This window comes from Podarcis erhardii (assembly GCF_964252035.2).
Source record: "Podarcis erhardii genome assembly, chromosome: 13".
Classification (NCBI taxonomy): Eukaryota; Metazoa; Chordata; class Lepidosauria; order Squamata; family Lacertidae; genus Podarcis; species Podarcis erhardii.
Genome location: NC_138502.1, coordinates 46,160,903 through 46,183,367, shown reverse-complemented (window position 1 = coordinate 46,183,367; position 22,465 = coordinate 46,160,903). Strand labels below are relative to the sequence as shown.

Below are 22,465 nucleotides of genomic sequence, written 5' to 3'. Positions count from 1 at the left end.
TTAAAAAGTGAGAGCTAGTATTCTGAGTAAACCGAACCCTGCACCCAGGACCATTTATTCCTGTCCTGGAGAACTGAAGCATATTTGCAGCCTTGTCAAGAAACGAAAACGCAAAATGTAAGTCATCTTAAGAATTGCAATGTTTATACCTTCAGCAGATTCAGCATTGGACTCTGAAGCAGCCATTGGCTCCTCCTTTTTGGATCACTTTGGGTCAGCATTAGGAAGGCAGTAGCTGCACTGAAGACATGGAACTTAAACATTTAGTTTTGCATTTTTTTATTGTGTAATGTTTTTATTATGCTTTTATATTTGTTGGAAGCAGCACAGAGTGGCGAGTCAGAAGGGTGGGGTACAATTATTATTATTATTATTATTATTATTATTATTATTATTATTATTATTATACCTCGGGTTACATATGCTTCAGGTTACATACTGTCGCAGGAAACCCCCCCCCATCATCATTCAGTTTGTACAAACTTGACACACACACACTCTCACACACTACATACGCTACGCTTCTGTTATAAATTCATAGAAAATCAACCATACATCAGATCTGCACCGTTCCACTTTTATTTTACTCCATGAAGGAAGGACTACAAAATGGGGAAGGTTTAATACAGGGGAACCATAATCCCTTGAACATACCAACACATCCACAGGAGCCCTGCCCAGTTGCTATGCCAACCCTGATGGTCCTAGACAGAAGACCATCAAGGTCACAAAGAACTTGCATATAGGAATGGATTCAGCACGGACTGGAACAAAGGACAATGATCAGCTCTTCCCTCTGGGGGCAGGAAACTGCAAACTCCCCTTTGTCACCTGGAAAGTCCTCATGGGGAGGGGGGAAAGGAGGAAGCATCCAGGTGACAAGACACTCAGGTTACCTCCACAACTCCTCCCTCTATCCCTCCTTTCTGTGATGTAGTTGTGATGTAGTCTTAGGGGGTGTAGTTTGGGGGATTAGTAACTAATAAAGGTTGGGGTCTTCTTTTGTTCTGGGCTTCCATTTTGCTTCATCTTGTTGTGGGTGGGAGTCCTGTCGCAACAGTTTCCAATAAAAGCCAAGCCTACAGGCTGCTGTTTTGCTCCAAATTGTCCTGCTTGGTGTCTTAGTCTTTTTGTCCAAGGGAGCCCTCGGATTCCTCCGTTAACAATATGCTTCAGGTTACAGACTCCGCTAACCCAGAAATAGTACCTCGGGTTAAGAACTTTGCTTCAGGATGAGAACAGAAATCGTGCTCCGGCGGCGTGACGGCAGCAGGAGGCCCCATTAGCTAAAGTGGTGCTTCAGGTTAAGAACAGTTTCAGGTTAAGAACGGACCTCTGGAATGAATTAAGTACTTAACCCAAGGTACCACTGTATTATTATTATTTACTACAAGCAGCCTCAGATGTGCCTGATGTCCCATGGATCATATCCATTGTGCATGTATTACAATAGCATCAAGTGACAAATTTCCACAAAAGACCTCAACTGCTGTTTTTCAGAAACGTGTTCTCCCTTTCACAAAGGACTATGTGACATAATTTTCAAGTAAGTAACTGTTTTAGGGCAATGATCAGGGCCGGATTTAGGTTTGATGAGGCCCTCAGCTACTGAAGGTAATGAGGCCCTTTAAATGTCCAGCTGTCCTTTGTCAACAACAAATTGTCACTGTTTTTTGTGTTGAATATATATGGTAATTTATGGACCTAATAGGTATCTAAAGCTATTTGGACATAACAAAATGTTTATTTTTTCAAAGTAATTGTTGAACTGAAATACAATTAAGAAAAAGTATATCAACAGTGAAAAGGGACACGGGTGGCGCTGTGGGTTAAACCACAGAGCCTAGGACTTGCCAATCAGAAGGTTGGCAGTTCGAATCCCCGCGATGGGGTGAGCTCCCGTTGTTCTGTCCCTGCTCCTGCCAATCTAGCAGTTCATAAGCACATCGAAGTGCAAGTAGATAAATAGGTACCGCTCCAGCGGGAAGGTAAAGGGCATTTCCGTTCGCTGCTCTGGTTCGCCAAAAGTGGCTTAGTCATGCTGGCCACATGAGCCGGAAGCTGTACGCAGACTCCCTCGGCCAATAAAGCGAGATGAGCACCGCAACCCCAGAGTAGGTCACAACTGGACCTAATGGTCAGGGGTCCCTTTACTTTTATATTAATAGTGAAATACAATTAAGAAGAAGTATATTAATAGTGAAATAATTATTAAGCTCTAACTTAAAATGATTTTTTATTCATAACAAACACATTGGCATTTGGCGATAACAAAAGTTCCTTTAGAAACACAATTTAGGTTTCATTTTATTTGTTTTTTATCTTATATTTTGGAAATGTACATCCAGTTCTTTTTTTCCTTAAAATTTTTTTGGGGAGAGTGGAGCCCTAAGCTATAGCTTGTTTAGCTTATATGTACGTAAATCCGGCACTGGCAATGATACACAATTTTAAGAAATGTATGGGGGGGCACCATTTCCAAATAAGCAGGTAAGGTAAAGGTAAAGGGACCCTTGACCATTAGGTCCAGTCGTGACAGACTATGGGGTTGCGGCGCTCATCTCGCTTTATTGGCCGAGGGGCCGGCGTACAGCTTCTGGGTCATGTGGCCAGCATGACTAAGCCGCTTCTGGTGAACCAGAACAGCGCACGGAAACGCCGTTTACCTTCCCGCCAGAGCAGTACCTATTATCTACTTGCACTTTGACGTGCTTTCGAACTGCTAGGTTGACAGGAGCAGGGACCAAGCAACGGGAGCTCACCCCGTCATGGGGATTTGAACCGCCGACCTTCTGATCAGCAAGTCCTAGGCTCTGTGGTTTAACCCATAGCGCCACCCGCTTAGCAAATAGTCACAACTTGTAAGGTTGCAGTTAGGCATTGGTTAATTTTGGTTGGTGGAGGGGATGTGGTTGGCTGTGCCTGTCCCTCCAATGCTGCTGCTGCAAGGGTATTCCAGTAAAGGAATTCAGGGGCTTGCCATGCTCTTGTCTGAACCCCTGGCAAGGGGCTAGGGCCACGCAAGAGCCCCTGGGAGCATTTGGGGAGAGGTGAAAGCCTGGCGCCCAGCTCTATTCTCTCCCCAAAAATGTTTTCCCTTACTGACTTCTGCAGGCTTGCGGTTGTCAATTCTGTTCCTACCTGTATGTGGGAACAGATAGTCGCTAACCAATGCTTAAGCAACCACTCACATACTGTAATTCAATAAAGTCGTGGCCAAAATTATGCCAAAAACCAAAACAAAAATGTTGTGGGAACTGTGTCTTTATTTGGGGGTGTCCTGGGGGGCTTCGACACACAAAGGTTGGTTTATTGTACATTCAATTCAGTTTAAAGTTTTTGCAAATGATTACAGCTTTTGGAAGTAGATTTCCTGAAGGGGCTTCAGCACACCAAGTCTGAGCGTACCAAATAACGCAAGTGAAACAATGATGTCTGAGTCCCAGGAGAAGCTACTCTGTTTTGGTTTTCCTAAGGACCCTGCCACATTTCCGACAACAAAATAAACAGCATTTAACAGCAATAAATGTGACGACTGCCATGCAACAGATCAAGAAGACGAAGACGTCCAGGGAGTGATACTGGTACCAGGTCAAGTGATGCGCAGCTACTCTCAAGTGCTTGGCACCTTTGTGGCGCATGACAAACTCAATCCAAAAGACAGCCCGGTCCAGCGGCTTTATCGGTTGGTCGTGGTAGATCTGTGACAGTCTCATTGCATTTTCCTTATACCTGGAGGATTGGATCAAGAAGGGGAGGGGGAAAGAGAGAAAAGGAAGGACAAATTGGAAGAGGGCCCAAACTCACATTTCCATTGCAGTTTAGCAGGTGTTACAAGTCCCGTTTGTGGTGTCATGGATGCGGAGCTCAGAGCCCAAGGAAGAAGGAAAGGAACTTAAGAGTGTTGAAGAACCCCAGTAGAGTCCTCATGAGACAGGGAAAGTGGAATTGACACCCCATGAAATGTCTGGTCCTGAATGGGATTGCTTTAAAAATTTTCTGACGAAATATGGTTCCAATAACAACACTTGGCTGTGCCTAGACTAACTTCACAGATATAAGGGAATTTTCTTTTTTAATAATGGAATACGAATTACTTAAATGTAAGAGAAATATGGAAACTGCAAAGAGATAGAGGGAAGTCAATTAACATATAAGGGACTCAATCCAGTTGAGTGGAATAGAAAGAATGTGACGGTAAAGAAAAGAAAAGATGGAATATGAAGGTAATGTATTTCTAGGAATTTTGGATGTAGAATATTCAAACTATGGTTTCAACTCCTTAAATAATTTGGTGTATTTGACAAATATCTTTTTCTTTTTTAATTTTAATTTTTATTTTCATATTTTATTTTCTTTCGGTATATGTGGGTGTAAGGATTAATTTATTTTCTTTTTTTGTAAATTTTAAAAATGCAATAAAGATTAATAATAATAAAAAATAGAAATGAACAACAAAGGGAAAGAAAGAAATGTCTGAACCTGGGAAGAGGTTCAGTGGTCTGTGGTTAGATCTGGTTTGCAAAGAGAGGCTGAGTGGGTTTGCAGAGGAGCACCCACCTCCGTGGTATTGGACCCCCCTAGCCCAACATCTCCCAATGTTGAGCAGCCTCTGGCATCTCTTCCTATCAGTGAAGGGCGTCTCTCACCTGGAGAGGCAGCTGAAAGCAAAGATGATGCTGAGCCACCCCTGACTTTGCCTCCGTTTTTATGGACATAGAGATGCCAGCACCAGTACAAAAATTCTACAGAGAGTCAGCCCATTCGACAGAGTGCCTTGAGACTCCAGCCACTTGCCTCCCCCTCTTCAAAAGGAAGGTGTGTTGCTTCTTGGGTCAATGTCTTAGGCTTGTGTCTCCTCCCTCTGATGTACCTTGGAATCTGTAGTTTACCTTATGTACCAATCTGATTTGAGCATTAAAGCCTTTGGACATTTGAGTTCTTCATCCGACAGTGAAGGCAGACCCTCCAAGTGTCCCTATTTTCCTGAGACAGCGCCAGGTTTACAGAAGCCATCCCGGTTTCTGATTTGATCCTGGAATGTCCCACTTTTCCTTTAAAAAGGTAAAGGATCCCTGACAGTTAAGTCCAGTCGTGAACGACTCTGGAATTGTGGCGCTCATCTCGCTTTACTGGCCGAGGGAGCCGACGTTTGTCCGCAGACAGTTTTTCCAGGTCATGTGGCCAGCATGACTAAGCCGCTTCTGGCGAAACCAGAGCAGTGCATGGAAACACTGTTTACCTTCCCACCGGAGCGGTACCTATTTATCTACTTGCACTTTGATGTGCTTTGCAACTGCTAGGTTGGCAGGAGCTGGGACCGAGCAATGGGAGTTCTCCCCATCACAGGGATTTGAACCACTGACCTTCCAACTTGCAAGCCCTAGGCTCAGTGGTTTAGACCTTAAAGGTAAAGGGACCCCTGACCATTAGGTCCAGTTGTGACCAACTCTGGGGTTGCGGCACTCATCTCACTTTATTGGCCGAGGGAGCCGGCGTACAGCTTCCAGGCCATGTGGCCAGCATGACTAAGCCACTTCTGGCGAACCAGAGCAGCGCACAGAAACACCGTTTACCTTCCCGCCAGAGCGGTACCTATTTATCTACTTGCACTTTAACGTGCTTTTGAACTGCTAGGTTGGCAGGAGTAGGGACCGAGCAATGGGAGCTCATCCTGTCGTGGGGATTCGAACCGCCGACCTTCTGATCGGCAAGTCCTAGGCTCTGTGGTTTAACCCACAGCGCCCCCCGCATCCCTCCATTTTAGACCTTAGGAGGTGCCTATTTTAATTGGAGAATTGTTGGAGGGTATGGAGTCATGTGAGCCCCCGAGCCAAGTAGATACGTAACTATACAACCTTTAGAAGACATCTGAAAGCAGCCCTGTTTAGGGAAGTTTTTAAATGTTCAATGTTTTATTATTATTTTTATATGTTGGAAGCTGCCTAGCGTGGCTGGGGTAACCCAGTCAGATGGGCAGAGTAACAATTTAAAAAACTAGTATGACATCATTCACTCAAAATCCAAAGTGACTTAGTGCGAAGGGGCTTTGAGATTTGGGAGAGAGGTTTTCTTTTAAAAATTGCTTGACATTTTAAATGGGAGGGTTGACCACTCACGTGGGATTGTGAATCACAGCCTTCACAGCTTCCAACAAATCTTCTGCTTTCATTGTTTGACGGTCCAGTTCCACAGCCATCCCCTTTGCCTTCAAGTGTACAATATTGTCATGCTGGTCAGAAAAAAAAGGAATCCCCACTATGGGAACACCATGGTAAATGGCTTCATAAATCCCATTGATCCCACCATGTGCTATGAAGGCTTTGGTCTTGGCGTGTCCTGGAGGAGGAAGATGAGAATCTGTTGACTATGGGATGGTAAAGGCAGGTTATTAAAGTTGCTAGAATTCAAAACTGACCCTGTCCAAGCACATAACAGCTTCGTAAAACAGAGAATTTGTAGTTCCAGATCTCCTGAATAGCTGAAAACACAAAGCACCAAATATTTGAGCTCGGCTAGCTTGCTCAGGTTTGGGCCAAGATTTGAAAAACAGCACTCTCTGAGGGCTTGGTTTTCCTTGGGATGGACCCAGGTATTTTCCCTGCCTCTTTCCTGCTTGGCAGAGGGTTGGACTCGATGGCCCTTGTGGTCTCTTCCAACTCTATGATTCTATTATTCTTTCCCCTTTCCGCCAAGGATCCCAAGAAGTTACACCTGTGAGAAACAGGTGTGAGAAACAGCTGCTGGATGAGGGGGTAATAACTTGATCCAAATGGGGATGGCAGAAGGAATATGATAACCAGGGGCTGCCTTTGAAGGTGACCCGGAAACTGCAATTAATCCAGAAGGCGGCAGCTAGACTGGTGACTGGGAGTGGCCGCCAGGACCACATAACACCAGTTCTGAGAGATCTGCATTGGCTCCCAGTACGTTTCTGAGCACAATTCAAAGTGCTGGTGCTGACCTTTAAAGCCCTAAGCGGCCTTGGTCCTGTATACCTGAAGAAGCGTCTCCACCCCCATTGCTCAGCCCGGACACTGAGATCCAGCGCCGAGGGCCTTCTGGCGGTTCCCTCATTGCAAGAAGTGAGGTTACAGGGAACCAGGCAGAGGGCCTTCTCGGTAGTGGCACCCACCCTGTGGAACACCCTCCCTTCAGATCTGAAGGAAATAAGCAGCTATCTTCTCTTTAAAAGACATCTGAAGGCAGCCCTGTTGAGGGAAGTTTTTAATATTTAACACTGTACTGTTTTTAACACTTGATTGGGAGCTGCCCAGAGTGGCTGGGGAAACTCAGCCAGATGGGCGGGGTATAAATAATAAATTAATTAATTAATAATAATAGCAGGGACAGCCTGCATCTCACCATGTGTGGAGGCAGGGCGTGGGAGGCGTGCCCCTTTGTGGACAATGGTCTGATTCTACTCTTGGAATGGGGGAAGCTCAGTCAAAGAGCTTGTGCCAATTGCTTGCACCAGGCAAGTAGTGGGGTCACACCAGCAAGCAGTAAGTGGGAAGGGAATGTGCAAAAGCCTAGAAATTGCATCCTTGTCGACTTCCAAAAACCAAAAACATACAAGTCTTCAATTGGGATTCTCCCTATCCAAGTGTTTCCAAGTACAGCAGGGGTCGGCAAGATTTACCTTACCTGGGCCAGTTCACTCCAGCAGAGATCCCTTTGTGGGCCCGCCCACGATTTCCGGTGCCCGTGTCTGCACAGACATGATTTCCGGAATCTATGTCTGGGCAGATGCATTTCCGGCGCCGCGAAAGCGAGTCCCTGCGCAGCGCTGTGCAGGTTTAGCGCATGGGGACTCACTGAGTGGGCAGCTTGGTTCAGGGGCAGCATGTGGGCCAGTTAAACGACCCCCATAGGCCTTAGGTTGCCAACCCCTGGGCTACAGCATGTGTGCGCTCACCATTTTCCAGTTTGCATCTTCCCCTCTTCCCTGCCCAACACACACATTGCCAATTCTGAGATTATTTTTTTAAATGATCCAAGCTCAGCAATAAAACAGGCAGAACAGAATACAAGGGCCAAAACAAACAAGATGAATTTTAACAGGGAGAAATGTAAAGTATTGCACTTGGGCAAAAAAAATGAGAGGCACTAATACAAGATGGGTGACACCTTGGCTTGAGAGCAGTACATGTGAAAAGGATCTAGGAGTCTTGGTTGACCACAAACTTGACATGAGCCAACAGTGTGACGCGGCAGCTTAAAAAGCCAATGCAATTCTAGGCTGCATCAATAGAAGTATAGCATCTAGATCAAGGGAAGTAATAGTGCCACTGTATTCTGCTCTGGTCAGACCTCACCTGGAGTACTGTGTCCAGTTCTGGGCACCACAGTTCAAGAAGGACACTGACAAACTGGAACGTGTCCAGAGGAGGGCAACCAAAATGGTCAAAGGCCTGGAAACGATGCCTTATGAGGAATGGCTAAGGGAGCTGGGCATGTTTAGCCTGGAGAAGAGGAGGTTAAGGGGTGATATGATAGCCATGTTCAAATATATAAAAGGATGTCACATAGAGGAGGGAGAAAGGTTGTTTTCTGCTGCTCCAGAGAAGCGGACACGGAGCAATGGATCCGAACTACAAGAAAGAAGATTCCACCTAAACAATAGGAATAACTTCCTGACAGTAAGAGCTGTTCGACAGTGGAATTTGCTGCCAAGGAGTGTGGTGGAGTCTCCTTCTTTGGAGGTCTTTAAGCAGAGGCTTGACATCCATATGTCAGGAGTGCTCTGATGGTGTTTCCTGCTTGGCAGGGAGTTGGACTCGATGGCCCTTGTGGTCTCTTCCAACTCTAGGATTCTATGATTCTAAGGGGCAGGGTGAAGCTACTGATTAGGAATGGAATAAACGAAGGGGAAGATGTTCATTGCTACTATCTAGGGCTGTCATGACGTGAGTGAGGAAAGTGAGGATGGAGGAGAGATATTTCCTAGGAATTGGCAGAACTCTGCAATGAAGCCATAACTGCAACAAGCATGAGGTCTCTCTCACCGAGAAGATCATTTTGTGGGATCCAGTCATAAATCCTGGTGTTTTCTCCTAATGTTTCTGGTCGTTTCCCTTTGTGGCGCCAAAGAACCTGGATTTGGAGGGGAAATGGAAAGACTGTTCTCTGTAGCTCAGGTTGCAGGGAAAACTGAGATGACCCCCCCCCCCCTTGCTTGGCTTTCAATCAGCACCACGTTGATCTGTAGGCTTCTCCAACAACTTGAGCTGTCCTTCTGGTTTCTAATATGAATCATCAACACTGGCTGCTTAGCCACTTTCTTTAGTGACAGTATAATAATACAGTGGTACCTCGGGTTACATATGCTTCAGGTTACAGACTCCGCTAACCCTGAAATAGTACTTCAGGTTAAGAACTTTGCTTCAGGATGAGAACAGAAACCGTGCTCTGGCGGTGTGGCGGCAGCAGGAGGCCCCAATTAGCTAAAGTGGTGCTTCAGGTTAAGAACAGTTTCAGCTTAAGAACGTACCTCCGGAACGAATTAAGTACTTAACCCGAGGTACAGCTGTAATGCACCATATTTCTGTACCACATCTGTGTCCCTGATATATAGTAGCCTAGCAGACAACTGAACAATGCGGCATTTATATATTAAGAAAATATATAAGCTACATTTAAACAATCAAGTATGTTGACTTCAGGCTATGTTGGACTGTTCTGACTCCATATTTCCCCAGCACTGAGAATTCATAATGTATGAGTAAATCTGAAAAAAAGATTGAAACTAAAAGTTATCCAGAGCTAATTCCACCTGCTCCTCAAAGCAGACCTTAGGGAGCCTATTTTCTCCTCTCTGAATTATTTTGCATTATTCTACATCTCATAACAAGCATTAGGCTAGGAGTAGCCTCATTCTCTAAGCCTGCTCTCATTTATTTAAGTAGGAGTAGATTTCAAGAAAAGCAAGTCTTTAAAACGTCTGTTGTAAAAGCATGCAATTTCACAGCCAGGGTAAGGAAATCAGGGAAGCATTTTCACAAGCCCACTATACAAGTGAATTGTTATTTTCTAACCAAATGACATGAACACTGACCTTCTGTGGAAGTTGGCTGAGTGCCGATGCAACCATGTTACTCTTTTCATCTGTTAAGTTTGGGAAAAAAGTGCCCAGAGAAAACACCACAATGCCGTGTTCCCCTGAACTCTGGACAAATTCTTCCATTTCCTGTCGAAAGGTTAAAAGCATTCTTTATAAACCAACAAACCACCTTCCTCCATGTCTTTGCCATGTGAACCTGCTGCGTGAATTAGAAATGTTAATGTTAACACTTCAAGTTGTGCTGGCCTCTGAGTGAGAAGGTGGTATTTAAGGTCCAGTTTCCAAACTGTGTTTCCAGCATCTTAGAAGGAGGTTTCAGTGCTCTTTAGCACTGAGGAGTTACAGGCTGTGTGCTCAATCCGTCCGGTTTCTCTGTGCTATCAGAAAAAGCAGAGCTGTGCTCCGGAAAATGTTTCAGGAATGTATGTCCCTTCTAGAGAAATCTGAAATGGTGTCCCTGGATTGACACGCAGACAATAATACCCCCCCCCAACTAATTAAATTTGATTACTGCCCTTCATCCATAGATCTCAGGTAGGTTCGCATCATAAAAAAAACCAACACAAAATACATAATAGAAACAAGAACAAATAAAACCTCCACAAACCAATAACCGCCCTGCTCCCACAAACACATTTTAAAGGGTATTGGATGTTAATCACGTTGGGATTTCATTCCTCCGTTGCTGGATGTGTGATTGTTTTCACCACATGTCTGTGTTAACATTCCATACTATTGGAGTCATGAGACCGGAAGTTCAGTTACACTGTTTTGTTATGTATGTAGTACTATTGCTTTTAGTCTGTTCTCTCTCGGAGGAGAAGAGGAGGAAGAAGAAGAAGAAGAAGAAGAAGAAGAAGAAGAAGAAGAAGAAGAAGAAGAAGAAGAAGAAGAAGAAGAGTTGTTGTTTGGATTTGATATCCCGCCTTTCACTCCCTGTAAGGAGTCTCAAAGCGGCTAACATTCTCCTTTCCCTTCCTCCCCCACAACAAACACTCTGTGAGGTGAGTGGGGCTGAGAGACTTCAAAGAAGTGTGACTGGCCCAAGGTCACCCAGCAGCTGCATGTGGAGGTGCGGAGACACGAACCCGGTTCACCAGATTACGAGACTACCGCTCTTAGAGAGGAGCCATGTTTTCTTTGTTCTGTAACACTTGTATATAATAAATTAGCTCAGATTCCACACCTCAAATGCCTAGCTTCTGCTTGAACTCTGCAATCGGATTGTGTGCATATATCTTCGGATATGTGTCACAGAAGCACTTCGGGGGGAAAGAGTGATGAATCATCCCGAGGGTTGCTTGTGGGGGAGAACGCAGCTGCCTGGCATTTTCTAAGTTGGTTCAAGAAGCCCAGTGTGGTTTAACATACCAACAAATCGATCAAAGGCCTGGTTGAAGAGGAATTTTTTCCCTGGCACCTAAACGTGTATAATGAAGATGCCAGACAAACTTCCCTTGATCTATCCCTCCCTCATTCTGCCACTCAGAATGTCATACCAGACTTCACCCCTTGATAAGACTGCCTGTGTCTTCAGATTTGAATGCTACGATGCTGCCACTCATCTTAGAGTCAGGGTTGCTCTTTATTTAGAGCAAGATTAGGAAATCAATCCATACCTCCTCCACGTATAATTAAAAGTTCCTAAGAGAGCATCTTATGGGACGGGGTGGCACTGTGGGTAAAAGCCTCAGCGCCTAGGGCTTGCCGATCGAAAGGTCGGCGGTTCGAATCCCCGCGGCGGGGTGCACTCCCGCTGCTCGGTCCCAGCACCTGCCAATCTAGCAGTTCGAAAGCACCCCTGGGTGCAAGTAGATAAATAGGGACCGCTTACTGGCGGGAAGGTAAACAGCGTTTCCGTGTGCTGCGCTGGCTCGCCAGATGCAGCTTTGTCACGCTGGCCACGTGACCCGGAAGTGTCTCCGGACAGCGCTGGCCCCCGGCCTCTTGAGTGAGATGGGCGCACCAACCCCAGAGTCTGTCAAGACTGGCCCGTACGGGCAGGGGTACCTTTACCTTTACCTTTAAGAGAGCATCTTAAAAAGCAGAGACATCACCTTGCCAACAAAGGTCCATATTGTTAAGCTATGGTTTTCCCAGTAGTGATGTATGGAAGTGAGAGCTGGACCATAAATAAGGCGGATCGCTGAAGAATTGATGCTTTTGGATTATGGTGCTGGAGGAGACTCTTGAGAGTCCCATGGACTGCAAGAAGATCAAACCTATCCATTCTGAAAGAAATCAGCCCTGAGTGCTCACTGGAAGGACAGATCCTGAAGCTGAGGCTCCAATACTTTGGCCACCTCATGAGAAGAGAAGACTCCCTGGAAAAGACCCTGATGTTGGGAAAGATGGAGGGCACAAGGAGAAGGATGAGATGGTTGGACAGTGTTCTCAAAGCTACCAACATGAGTTTGACCAAACTGCGGGAGGCAGTGGAGTGCCTGGCGTGCTCTTGTCCATGGGGTCATGAAGAGTTGGACACGACTAAACGACTAAACGACAACAACAAGTTGTCCTTGCCACTTCTTTACCGTGCCACCACATCCCCTCCCCATCCCCGGAAGGGGATCCAGGCATAGTTACCAAGCAGGCAAAGGGCAAAGGAGGGAATTACCTCTGGCAAAGGCTTGGCTGGCTGGCAGTGCAGACCCCCCACAAATTGAAAATTGGGTAGGAAAGGCCGCGGAAATTCGAAGTCCCAGTAGGTGCGGACCAACCAGATCTCTGCTTTCCCCATCACTTCACATAATGTTGTGGGTCTCCCTGTTGAACGAGGGAAAGGGAATGAGTTTAAATGCAGCTTGTATTTTCTTTACAGATATGAGGGCTTTAGCAACCTTGTTTGCCAAAATACAGGAAGCTGGATTCCACATTACGTTTTAACTATATACTGTACACCTGTAAAAAGAAGAAAAGAAATATGAACAGCAACTGGGGACTGAGTCTGCAGAAATATGTGTTATGCTACACATTTGTTAGGAAGCCAGAACTGGCTATGGCTCCTTCAGAGATATTCTTTCAGTGCCAAATCCATAGTTTCTCTTCTATAAAATTTAGAATAATCCTTTCCTCTGAAGTCAGAATTGGTAGCTGAATGTGCATCAGTACCAGTCTCGGTCTCCCCAATCTGATGTCCTTCAGGTGCTAGCTGGGGCATATGGAAGTTTTAGGCTGAAACGCTCCATTAGACTGATTTTTTCAATTTGTGATTTATTTTTAAAAGTTACTGCAAAGAAATTACCAGCATTTTAGTGCATATTTTATTCTAACACACACATTTTTGTGTGGCAGCTGCCCTATTGCGTGTTGTTGTTTTGCAATTTCCTCTATTATAATACATTTTCATAAGGTCTCCTCACTGATGTATGCAGTCTCATGCCTGCTTCATTTAATGTCTCATAATTTCTTTTGTATTGGTTATTTTCTAGTTAGTTGCTTATGGGACGCGGGTGGCGCTGTGGGTTAAACCACAGAGCCTAGGAGTTGCCGATCAGAAGGTCGGTGATTCGAATCCCCACGACGGGGTGAGCTCCCGTTGCTTGGTCCCTGCTCCTGCCAACCTAGCAGTTCCAAAGCACATCAAAGTGCAAGTAGATAAATAGGTACCGCTCCGGCGGGAAGGTAAACAGCGTTTCCGTGCGCTGCTCTGGTTCGCCAGAAGCAGCTCAGTCATGCTGGCCACTTGACCTGGAAGCTGTACGCCGGCTCCCTCAGCCAATAAACAGAGATGAGCACTGCAACCCCAGAGTCGGTCACGACTGGACCAAATGGTCAGGGGTCCCTTTACCTTTACCTTTAATTTCTTTTGTATGGGTTATTTTCTAGTTAGTTGCTTATAGCAAATCCTTAATAAAAAAAAAGTTTTAAAAAGAGAGAAGTTCTTCAAGATCAATTTGAATTCAGGGAGAGTTGCCCAGAAGAGAGAACAATTTGATGGAGCAAGAAGGGAGGAAGGCAGGTGAGATCTGCTCCTTCCCTTACAGGTGGTCAAGTTTGGTAGTCTCTATTTCCAGCTGACCGTGGCTCTACACAGCCTCAGGATGAGGCCTTTCCAATCCTGATACTAGGAGGTCCTTCCTAACTGGTCATGCCAAGGACTGAAGTTGGAATCCTTGGCCTCTTTAGAGCATCTACTCTACCAAATAATAATAATACTTTGGGAAGAAGAAACAAAAACAAGCTTACCTAAAACCTGGCTGTAATAAGAGTCCCACGCTCCAAACCAAGTCTGGAAAACATGGTCTTGCAGATGGTAAGATATTACGTTTTTCACCCTTTCTCCAAATGACATTCTGTCTGTGAGCTCAGACAAAACAGCCGGAACATACGAAGGAGGGGAAGGCATCTTCGCACATTGTCTTTCTATGGTTGAGGCTGGCATGTACCTCAAGGTATACATAAAGGGGATGCCCAATTTCAAAGCAATCAGGTCGCCACCAAACGTCACAGGGTCTGAAAGAAGCACATCATATTTGCTCTTTGCCAGGCGGGCCATGAGTTCCTTATTGGCCAGAACCACTTCGCATATGTCCTTCTGTAAGTCAACCACTTTCCTCACCTCTTTCCCCAGCTCTTTGTAAAACCTGTAGAAGGTCAGGGTGGTTGGCTTGTTGTTCACCCATGCCCATATGGCGTTCGAGAAAATGGAATCGACCTCATCCCTTCCATAGGACACTGGAAATACCTCAAACTTAGCCGCTGATATATCATCACTGGGTTTGATTAAGAGTGCTGACGTTGAAACTAGAATGCTGACGTTGTGACCTCTGTGTAGCAGTTCTCGAATGATGACCTTAACATTTAGCCAGTGACTGCCTTCCGCTGGCCAAATAAGCACATTCCCACAGGAGATGTTTCCTATTAAGGCAACCTGGAGTATTAGTAGCTGAATCACAACCACTGTTGCTGAGGCAGAAGACGCAAGACGCTTTTCTGAGGCAGCCATATTTCTTCTTCTATCACTCCACAACAGAGGAAAATTATTCATGCGTTTTGTTTGTGTGAGAAACCTCCCGTCCCAAGTTTGCCTTTCACAGAAGACTTTTTACCAAGTGTGTTGAGTCAGGGTTTTTTTTTAACTCTCCAAGCAAGCAGAACGCTGTCACTGAATATTTCTGAAATGAAAAGACAAATGGCACAGCTTTCCTCCGTCACTATTTCCGACAAAAATCATAACCTGCCCATACCATTTCGGATCCAGTCAAGGTTAACTCTTCTTACAAACCCACCCAAACCTTCTCATTATGTTAATATGTGGTGAACTATATTTCTTCTTCCATTTCTTATTGAAGAAAGTCTTCCGCTTTTACCACAGCTGCAACAGTGTGAGCTCTGATCACAGTAAGCAAGTACACCGGTAATGTGAGGGGCAATGTTTGGCTAAACGACCCCTGAAAAGGCTTGGAAGGAAGCTCAAGCCAAAGGAACTTCAGCAGTGTCTTTTTGGAGTCCCAGCACCCCTTGCCGCAAGAAAAAAAAAGGCTGAGGTGGGGGGGAATCCAGGAACAGAGAAGAACATCAAACAGACCGGTGAAAAGCCTCACATCACTGAAGCAGCTCAACATAAAAAAAACTAAGATCATGGCCACTGGTCCCATCACCTCCTGGCAAATAGAAGGGGAAGAAATGGAGGCAGTGAGAGATTTTACTTTCTTGGGCTCCATGATCACTGCAGATGGTGACAGCAGTCACGAAATTAAAAGACGCCTGCTTCTTGGGAGAAAAGCAATGACAAACCTAGACAGCATCTTAAAAAGCAGAGACATCACCTTGCCAACAAAGGTCCGTATTGTTAAAGCCATGGTTTTCCCAGTAGTGATGTATAGAAGTGAGAGCTGGTCCATAAAGAAGGCTGATCGCCGAAGAATTGGTGCTTTTGAATTATGGTGCTGGAGGAGACTCTTGAGAGTCCCATGGACTGCAAGAAGATCAAACGCATCCATTCTGAAGGAAATCAGCCCTGAGTGCTCACTGGAAGGACAGATCCTGAAGCTGAGGCTCCAGTACTTTGGCCACCTCATGAGAAGAGGAGACTCCCTGGAAAAGACCCTGATGTTGGGAAAGATGGAGGGCACAAGGAGAAGGGGACGACAGAAGACGAGATGGTTGGGCAGTGTTCTCGAAGCTACCAACATGAGTTTGACTAAACTGCGGGAGGCAGTGGAAGACAGGAGTGCCTGGCATGCTCTGGTCCATGGGGTCACGAAGAGTTGGACACAACTAAACGACTGAACAACAACAAACCCTTGGTCTAAATGATTAAGCACCAAAGTTTGAAAAGTGGGGGCTATTTCTATCTATGCAATGTCAAAATACTGGGTGAAAGGGTTCACATACACAACTGGGCTTCCAAGTGGGAAACCCAGATTTTATGGAAGCTTATCAGCAGTTCCTCAATGAGAAAATCAGAAATGGGCAAATATCTCTGATATTTGCATACAGCGTTTGTTCTTCCTCTTCAATATGGAGTCGTAAGGGCAGGTATACTGGGTGTATTTTGGTGTATATTTGTGGTTCCTCTTTTGCTAAATTTGGTATTCATTTCATTTATATCTCAACTTTCTTTCTTTTTTTCATGGAACTCAGGACAGGGTACACAGGGTTCCCAGTCAAATTCCACACCGGAACTGACCAGGTCCAGACCTCCTTAGCATCTAGAAGGCTGTGACATCACATACCTTCTGACCAAGTCCCGGGCCATATTGTTCCCTTCGCTGTCATGCTAGCCAAAAATTCACTTTGCCTTCCCAAACAAAATATATTCAGAGTCTCCTGACTTACCTGGGTTCACTGAGACCTCCACTTCCTGTCACTGGTAGTAGAGAAACAGGCGTGTCCTCAGGCTTATACGGAGAACAAACACTGCTACTCACTAAGGGAACTTGGCTGTTTATTTTTGACCAAGGTACAAGTGAGGCCCAGAGCCTTTAACTACATCCAGTCAGCCTACCAATATAACGCAAGAATGAACCGGGGGTTCTTATCACCATGCAGCATCTAAAAGGTCCCTCCTACAATTAATAACTTGTCATTCTCTCATTACTATTGAATACACTCTACCACATTCCTTCCCAACAATTTATTAACTCATCACAAACAATTCAAGTCCAGAGGCCCCTCTCTGCTTTGGACCAGGCATGTCCAAAGTCCATTTGGGGGGCCTAATCCGGTTTAATCCAGTCCCTGTGGCAGTTTATTTCCTGGGGTAAAATCCAAAAAAAAAGCTCAACAACAAAAAGTGTGTCCTCCCTAAAAGATGGCATGTGTTGCGGTGAGACCTGGAGACTGACCTCCTGGTTGTGGGCGGGTCTATTGGATAGCCACAACACCCGATTGGTAGGTCCCTCGTTACTGGGTTTAATCTGGCCAATGGGGAGCTGTCTAAATGGGCCGAGGGACCTATATATACCTATGCACGTGACCCAGACCTCGTGCATCGGAACAACCACCCACCTCTCCCTACTTTTAGGGCATTTTGCACTTGACCTTACTATGCCGCCGTGTGTCATCTGTCGTTGGGACAAGTGCATGGCAGGAATTTTCCCCACTTGGCTGATTGGCTGTTGCCATTTGGGTTTCTCCTGCCACGTAGCAAATTGTCACAACTCATAAGGTTGCGGATAGGCACTGGTTCATGTGATAGGGATGGAAGAACAGTCTTGGTATCCATATGTGAAGGGTATTCCGTTAAAGGAATCCAGGGACTCAACTTGGTTTGGTCAACCCCCGAGAGGGGGTTGTGCCCATGCCTGAGTCCAAGGGAGCATCTGGGGAGTGGACATAGTCTGTTCCCGGTCTTTCCACCTACCTCAGGTGTTCACCCTTGGCTGACCTATGATAGAGCTCTGGGTCAATACTACCTGCAAGGGTCACAGAGCTAGTCGAACCAGAGCCTATGCAACCACTCACTTTCTGTAATCAATAAAGTTGTGGCCTAAATTCTGCCAAAAACCAAAACTAAAATTTGAGTCAAATGTGTGTTTATTTGGGGGGGGGGAGGTCTCTGGGTCTCAACACGCAAAAAGGTCAACAAGTTTAATCCTAAAAGAAGCTCAACAACTCTGGGATAAAACCGTAAAAAAAGTTCAACAACTTCAATCCTAAAATGAGGTCAACATCTTTGGTTGGTCCCTTGGTCGGCCCTCACGCATGTTCACTTTGTCAAATCTGGCCCTCTTTGAAAAAAGTTTGGACACTTCTGTAATAGACCAGTGTAGAACTGGTCATGGATCGTGTAATTTCAGGTCCTGGTCCACTTCACTCAAAGCGAATTTCAACTTTGCCATGTGGCAGCTGTGCTGGCAATATAGTTCAGAGTGATCTCTGAGTGCCTTAAAGGTAGTACCCAATCCATCCTTGCCTTCCACAAGATATGAAACTGACCCTAATTTCTGGAGTACTTTGGATAGAACCCATTCACCTAAACCAGGCATAGGCAAACTCAGCCCTCCAGATGTTTAGGGACTACAACTCCCATCATCCCTAGCTAACAGGACCAGTGGTCAGGGATGATGGGAATTGTAGTCTCAAAACATCCAGAGGGCCGAGTTTACCTATGCCTGACCTAAACAAAGGGAGCCATAGTCCTCACCAAGTCCTTCTGCCTTCTGATAGACCTTACCATGCTAGAACTGAACTGGAACCTGTTCTGCTGGTGTGAGCTCACTGGCCATGATTCAACAGGTTGGGAATATAACAAAAGAAAATGGTGCATGTAGCCGTCTGCTGAAAAACATTGCCAGTATATCACCTGCTTTGTTTCGTGCTGTGGTTCAAAAATTGAAAAAGGTTGCTGTCTCTGCAAATGTGTGAACTGTACAGTGGTACCTCGGGTTACATACGCTTCAGGTTACAGACTCCGCTAACCCAGAAATAGTATCTCGGGCGTTAAGAACTTTGCTTCAGGATGAGAACAGAAATCGTGCTCCGGCGACGTGGCAGCAGCAGCAGCGGGAGGCCCCATTAGCTAAAGTGGTGCTTCAGGTTAAGAACAGTTTCAGGTTAAGAATGGACCTCCGGAACGAATTAAGTACTTAACCCAAGGTACCACTGTACTTGAAAGCAGACCCGTCAATCTTTACTGATAAACGCAAGAAATTTTGTCACCTATCAAAGCTAACGCCTCCTTTTCTATCCCTGCATATGTTGGTTTTGACTTGAAGAGACATGGAAGCAATGGGTCGTTCTCACCTGTATCCCTTAAGGAATAAGCTCCTTTATTCGCACTGTGGAAGCATCACAGGCAAACAGCACTAGAAGAGAAGGATTAAATTATGCCAAAGGCAGAGCCCGTCTACCCATAAGGCAGGGTGAAGCGCCCGCCTCAGGCGTCACTGGGCTCCCCCACCGCTTCCGCCACCAGTGAGAGGGAGGTGTTCCTGTTAAAATTCCTGATCTATGATTACAGTCATGGGATTTTTGTCTATCACATGACGGTGTATGTTTTGACTCCACAGAGTGGGAAGTGATGGAGACAGGATGTATGTGTTCCTGTGTTCCATGAAGTGGGACTATTGTCCTTTGTTCTTTTTCTCTTTGCTGTCTGATGCTAGAGAGAGAGGGAGCCATGTTGCAGTGCTCCGTGTATGTTTATATGTAAATAAAGTAGATTAGCCAAAATGCCGAGTTGCTGAGGTCTGTTACGCAAAGCTGCGAAGACTCTGCGGATCCTTAAGTGTGCCAGTGTCGGTTGGCATTGGTGGCTGTGATGTTTGGGCTGAAGAAAGCTTATGAAGCTCCCAAACGATCGACCAGGAGGAAGGGAACATGCCCATCAGGCATGTGTCTCTGCCAGAGTACTACTCGAGTGTAGGCTGAACTCCTGACAATTCCAGCACATGGCATTGCCGCTCACCCAACCCCCAGGGCAGAAGCCCTCAGCTCAACTGAGTTTGGTGAGAGCCACATTGCCAATCTGCTTGAACCCCTCTGAGAGAGAAGCTGTGCAGCAACACTTTGAAGGAGCAGGGGCAGGAGGAAGCAATTCAGATTTTGTCTCAGGTGGCAAAATGGGATGGGTCCCCCCAGCCAATGGAAATGCACTTGTCAGGGCCAGCTTGCTTAAATAAAACGCTTGCTGGAGCAAACCTATGGAGCAAACCTATGCTTGTCTTTGAAACAGCAGCTCATACAATGTCTGCCTAAACTTTCCCCCACTATTTGATGACTGCCTGTTGATGAAACAAATACCGTATTTTTTGCTCTATAAGACTCACTTTTTCCCTCCTAAAAAGTAAGGGGAAATGTGTGTGCGTCTTATGGAGCGAATGCAGGCTGCGCAGCTATCCTAGAAGCCAGAACAGCAAGAGGGATCGCTGCTTTCACTGTGCAGCGATTCCTCTTGCTGTTCTGGCTTCTGAGATTCAGAATATTTTTTTTCTTGTTTTCCTCCTCCAAAACTAGGTGCGTCTTGTGGTCTGGTGCGCCTTATAGAGCGAAAAAATACGGTATTTATCCAGATTGGGGGAGGGGCACATGCCATTTCCCGTTCACTTCCAGCCCTGCATTAGTGCCCACTATTTTTAAACAACAACAAATAAAAATCAAATCATACTTGGAGCCATTTTTTATTTGCAAATACAGGAGAGCAGCTATGCTTGTTAATGTTTGGACCTTTGCTCTGTTAAATGGAAGACCTGACAAGATTAGCAGGTTTCTGCTTAATGAACAACTTTGCCCCTGCAGAATCAGCTGTATGCTGGCTGGGTAATTTTGTACTGTGATCGAGGACACTTCCAGACAGGGGCTTAATTGGACATTAGCAAGAGGTGTTTTCTCGGTTGGGCCGGCCACCAAGGGAACTCCCATCCAAACTCTGCTGGCATTGGCCAATTAGCTGGCAGCCATGCAATCCAGCCTTCCATTCGCTGGGTCACTTGACATGGACCAAGGACTTATATATTCCTGAGAAAGAGTAAATTTGGGTTAAATAAGGTGGGGAGGGGGTTGGCATTTTGATGTCAATGAGTTTGTGTGGATCCTGCAAACAAGCAAGCATGGAAGGAAGCTTGCTTGACGAAATGTACTAATCTCTGAAACTGGACACTTCCAAATGGTCACTATTTTGGGTGGAATTCGTTCACATCCCAGCATATTCAGGTTGCACAATTAAAGCTGATCTGGAGCTCTTGCAAAATAAGTCCATCTTTCCCAATGATTATCCTCCCAACGGGGAGGTGTACTCAAAAGGATGGTGTGGCACTTGCTTGATGCAATATCATCTACTCTCTCCATGTTGTTGTTTAGTTGTTTAGTCGTTTAGTCGTGTCCAACTCTTCGTGACCCCATGGACCAGAGCACGCCAGGCACTCCTGTCTTCCACTGCCTCCCGCAGTTTGGTCAAACTCATGCTGATAGCTTCGAGAACACTGCCCAACCATCTCGTCCTCTGTCGTCCCCTTCTCCTTGTGCCCTCCATCTTCCCCAACATCAGGGTCTTTTCCAGGGAGTCTTCTCTTCTCATGAGGTGGCCAAAGTACTGGAGCCTCAGCTTCAGGATCTGTCCTTCCAGTAAGCACTCAGAGCTGATTTCCTTCAGAATGGAGAGGTTTGATCTTCTTGCAGTCCATGGGACTCTCAAGAGTCTCCTCCAGCACCATAACTCAAAAGCATCAATTCTTTGGCGATCAGCCTTCTTTATGGTCCAGCTCTCACTTCCATACATCACTACTGGGAAAACCATAGCTTTAACTGTACGGACCTTTGTTGGCAAGGTGATGTCTCTGCTTTTTTGCTCTCTCCATACATGCACACAAATCACAATGAAAGCTCACTAAATAGCTGCCGTTGTCTAATCACACTGAAAAAACATCTGGCTGAATGCTCATTAAACATTAAGCCAGTCATCTGGAAGTGATCTCTGATAGGTTTCCATTTTGGGAATGATGCTTTTTGTTACTGGAAAGGTAGCTGATTTTTTTTTTGTTTTCACTACAAATTAGGAAGACGAACTACCTTTTAGCTTCTCTGTGGATTTGTTTTAAACCTTTTCCTGGGTACATGATTATTACTATTACAGTGGTACCTCGGGTTAAGTACTTAATTCGTTCCGGAGGTCCGTTCTTAACCTGAAACTGTTCTTAACCTGAAGCACCACTTTAGCTAATGGGGCCTCCCTCTGCCGCTGCCGCACCATTTCTGTTCTCATCCTGAAGCAAAGTTCTTAACCCGAGGTACTATTTCTGGGTTAGCGGAGTCTGTAACCTGAAGCATATGTAACCTGAAGCGTATGTAACCCGAGGTACCACTGTATTATTATTATTATTATTATTATTATTATTATTATTATTAATAAATTTCTATACAACCCTTCATCTGAAGATCACAGGGTGGTTTACAATATAAAAACACAATAATACAAACAAAAATAACAAACAAAAGCGAAAGGCCGCCCACCCACAC

The 22,465-nt window shown here is 45.4% G+C and overlaps 1 protein-coding gene across 1 annotated transcript; it reads right to left on the bottom strand.

Moving 5' to 3' along the window:
- Positions 1–3,277: 3,277 nt before the first annotated feature.
- On the bottom strand, positions 3,278–15,011 carry LOC309327174 (UDP-glucuronosyltransferase 2A2-like; the record flags this gene model as incomplete). The annotated part of the gene is made up of 6 exons (XM_081836320.1): positions 3,278–3,732; positions 6,120–6,339; positions 9,009–9,096; positions 10,058–10,189; positions 12,681–12,829; positions 14,252–15,011. The coding sequence occupies 6 exons, from the start codon at positions 15,009–15,011 to the stop codon at positions 3,453–3,455; spliced, it is 1,629 nt and encodes a 542-aa protein (XP_081692446.1). The 3' UTR covers positions 3,278–3,452.
- Between the last annotated feature and the right edge of the window lie 7,454 nt (positions 15,012–22,465).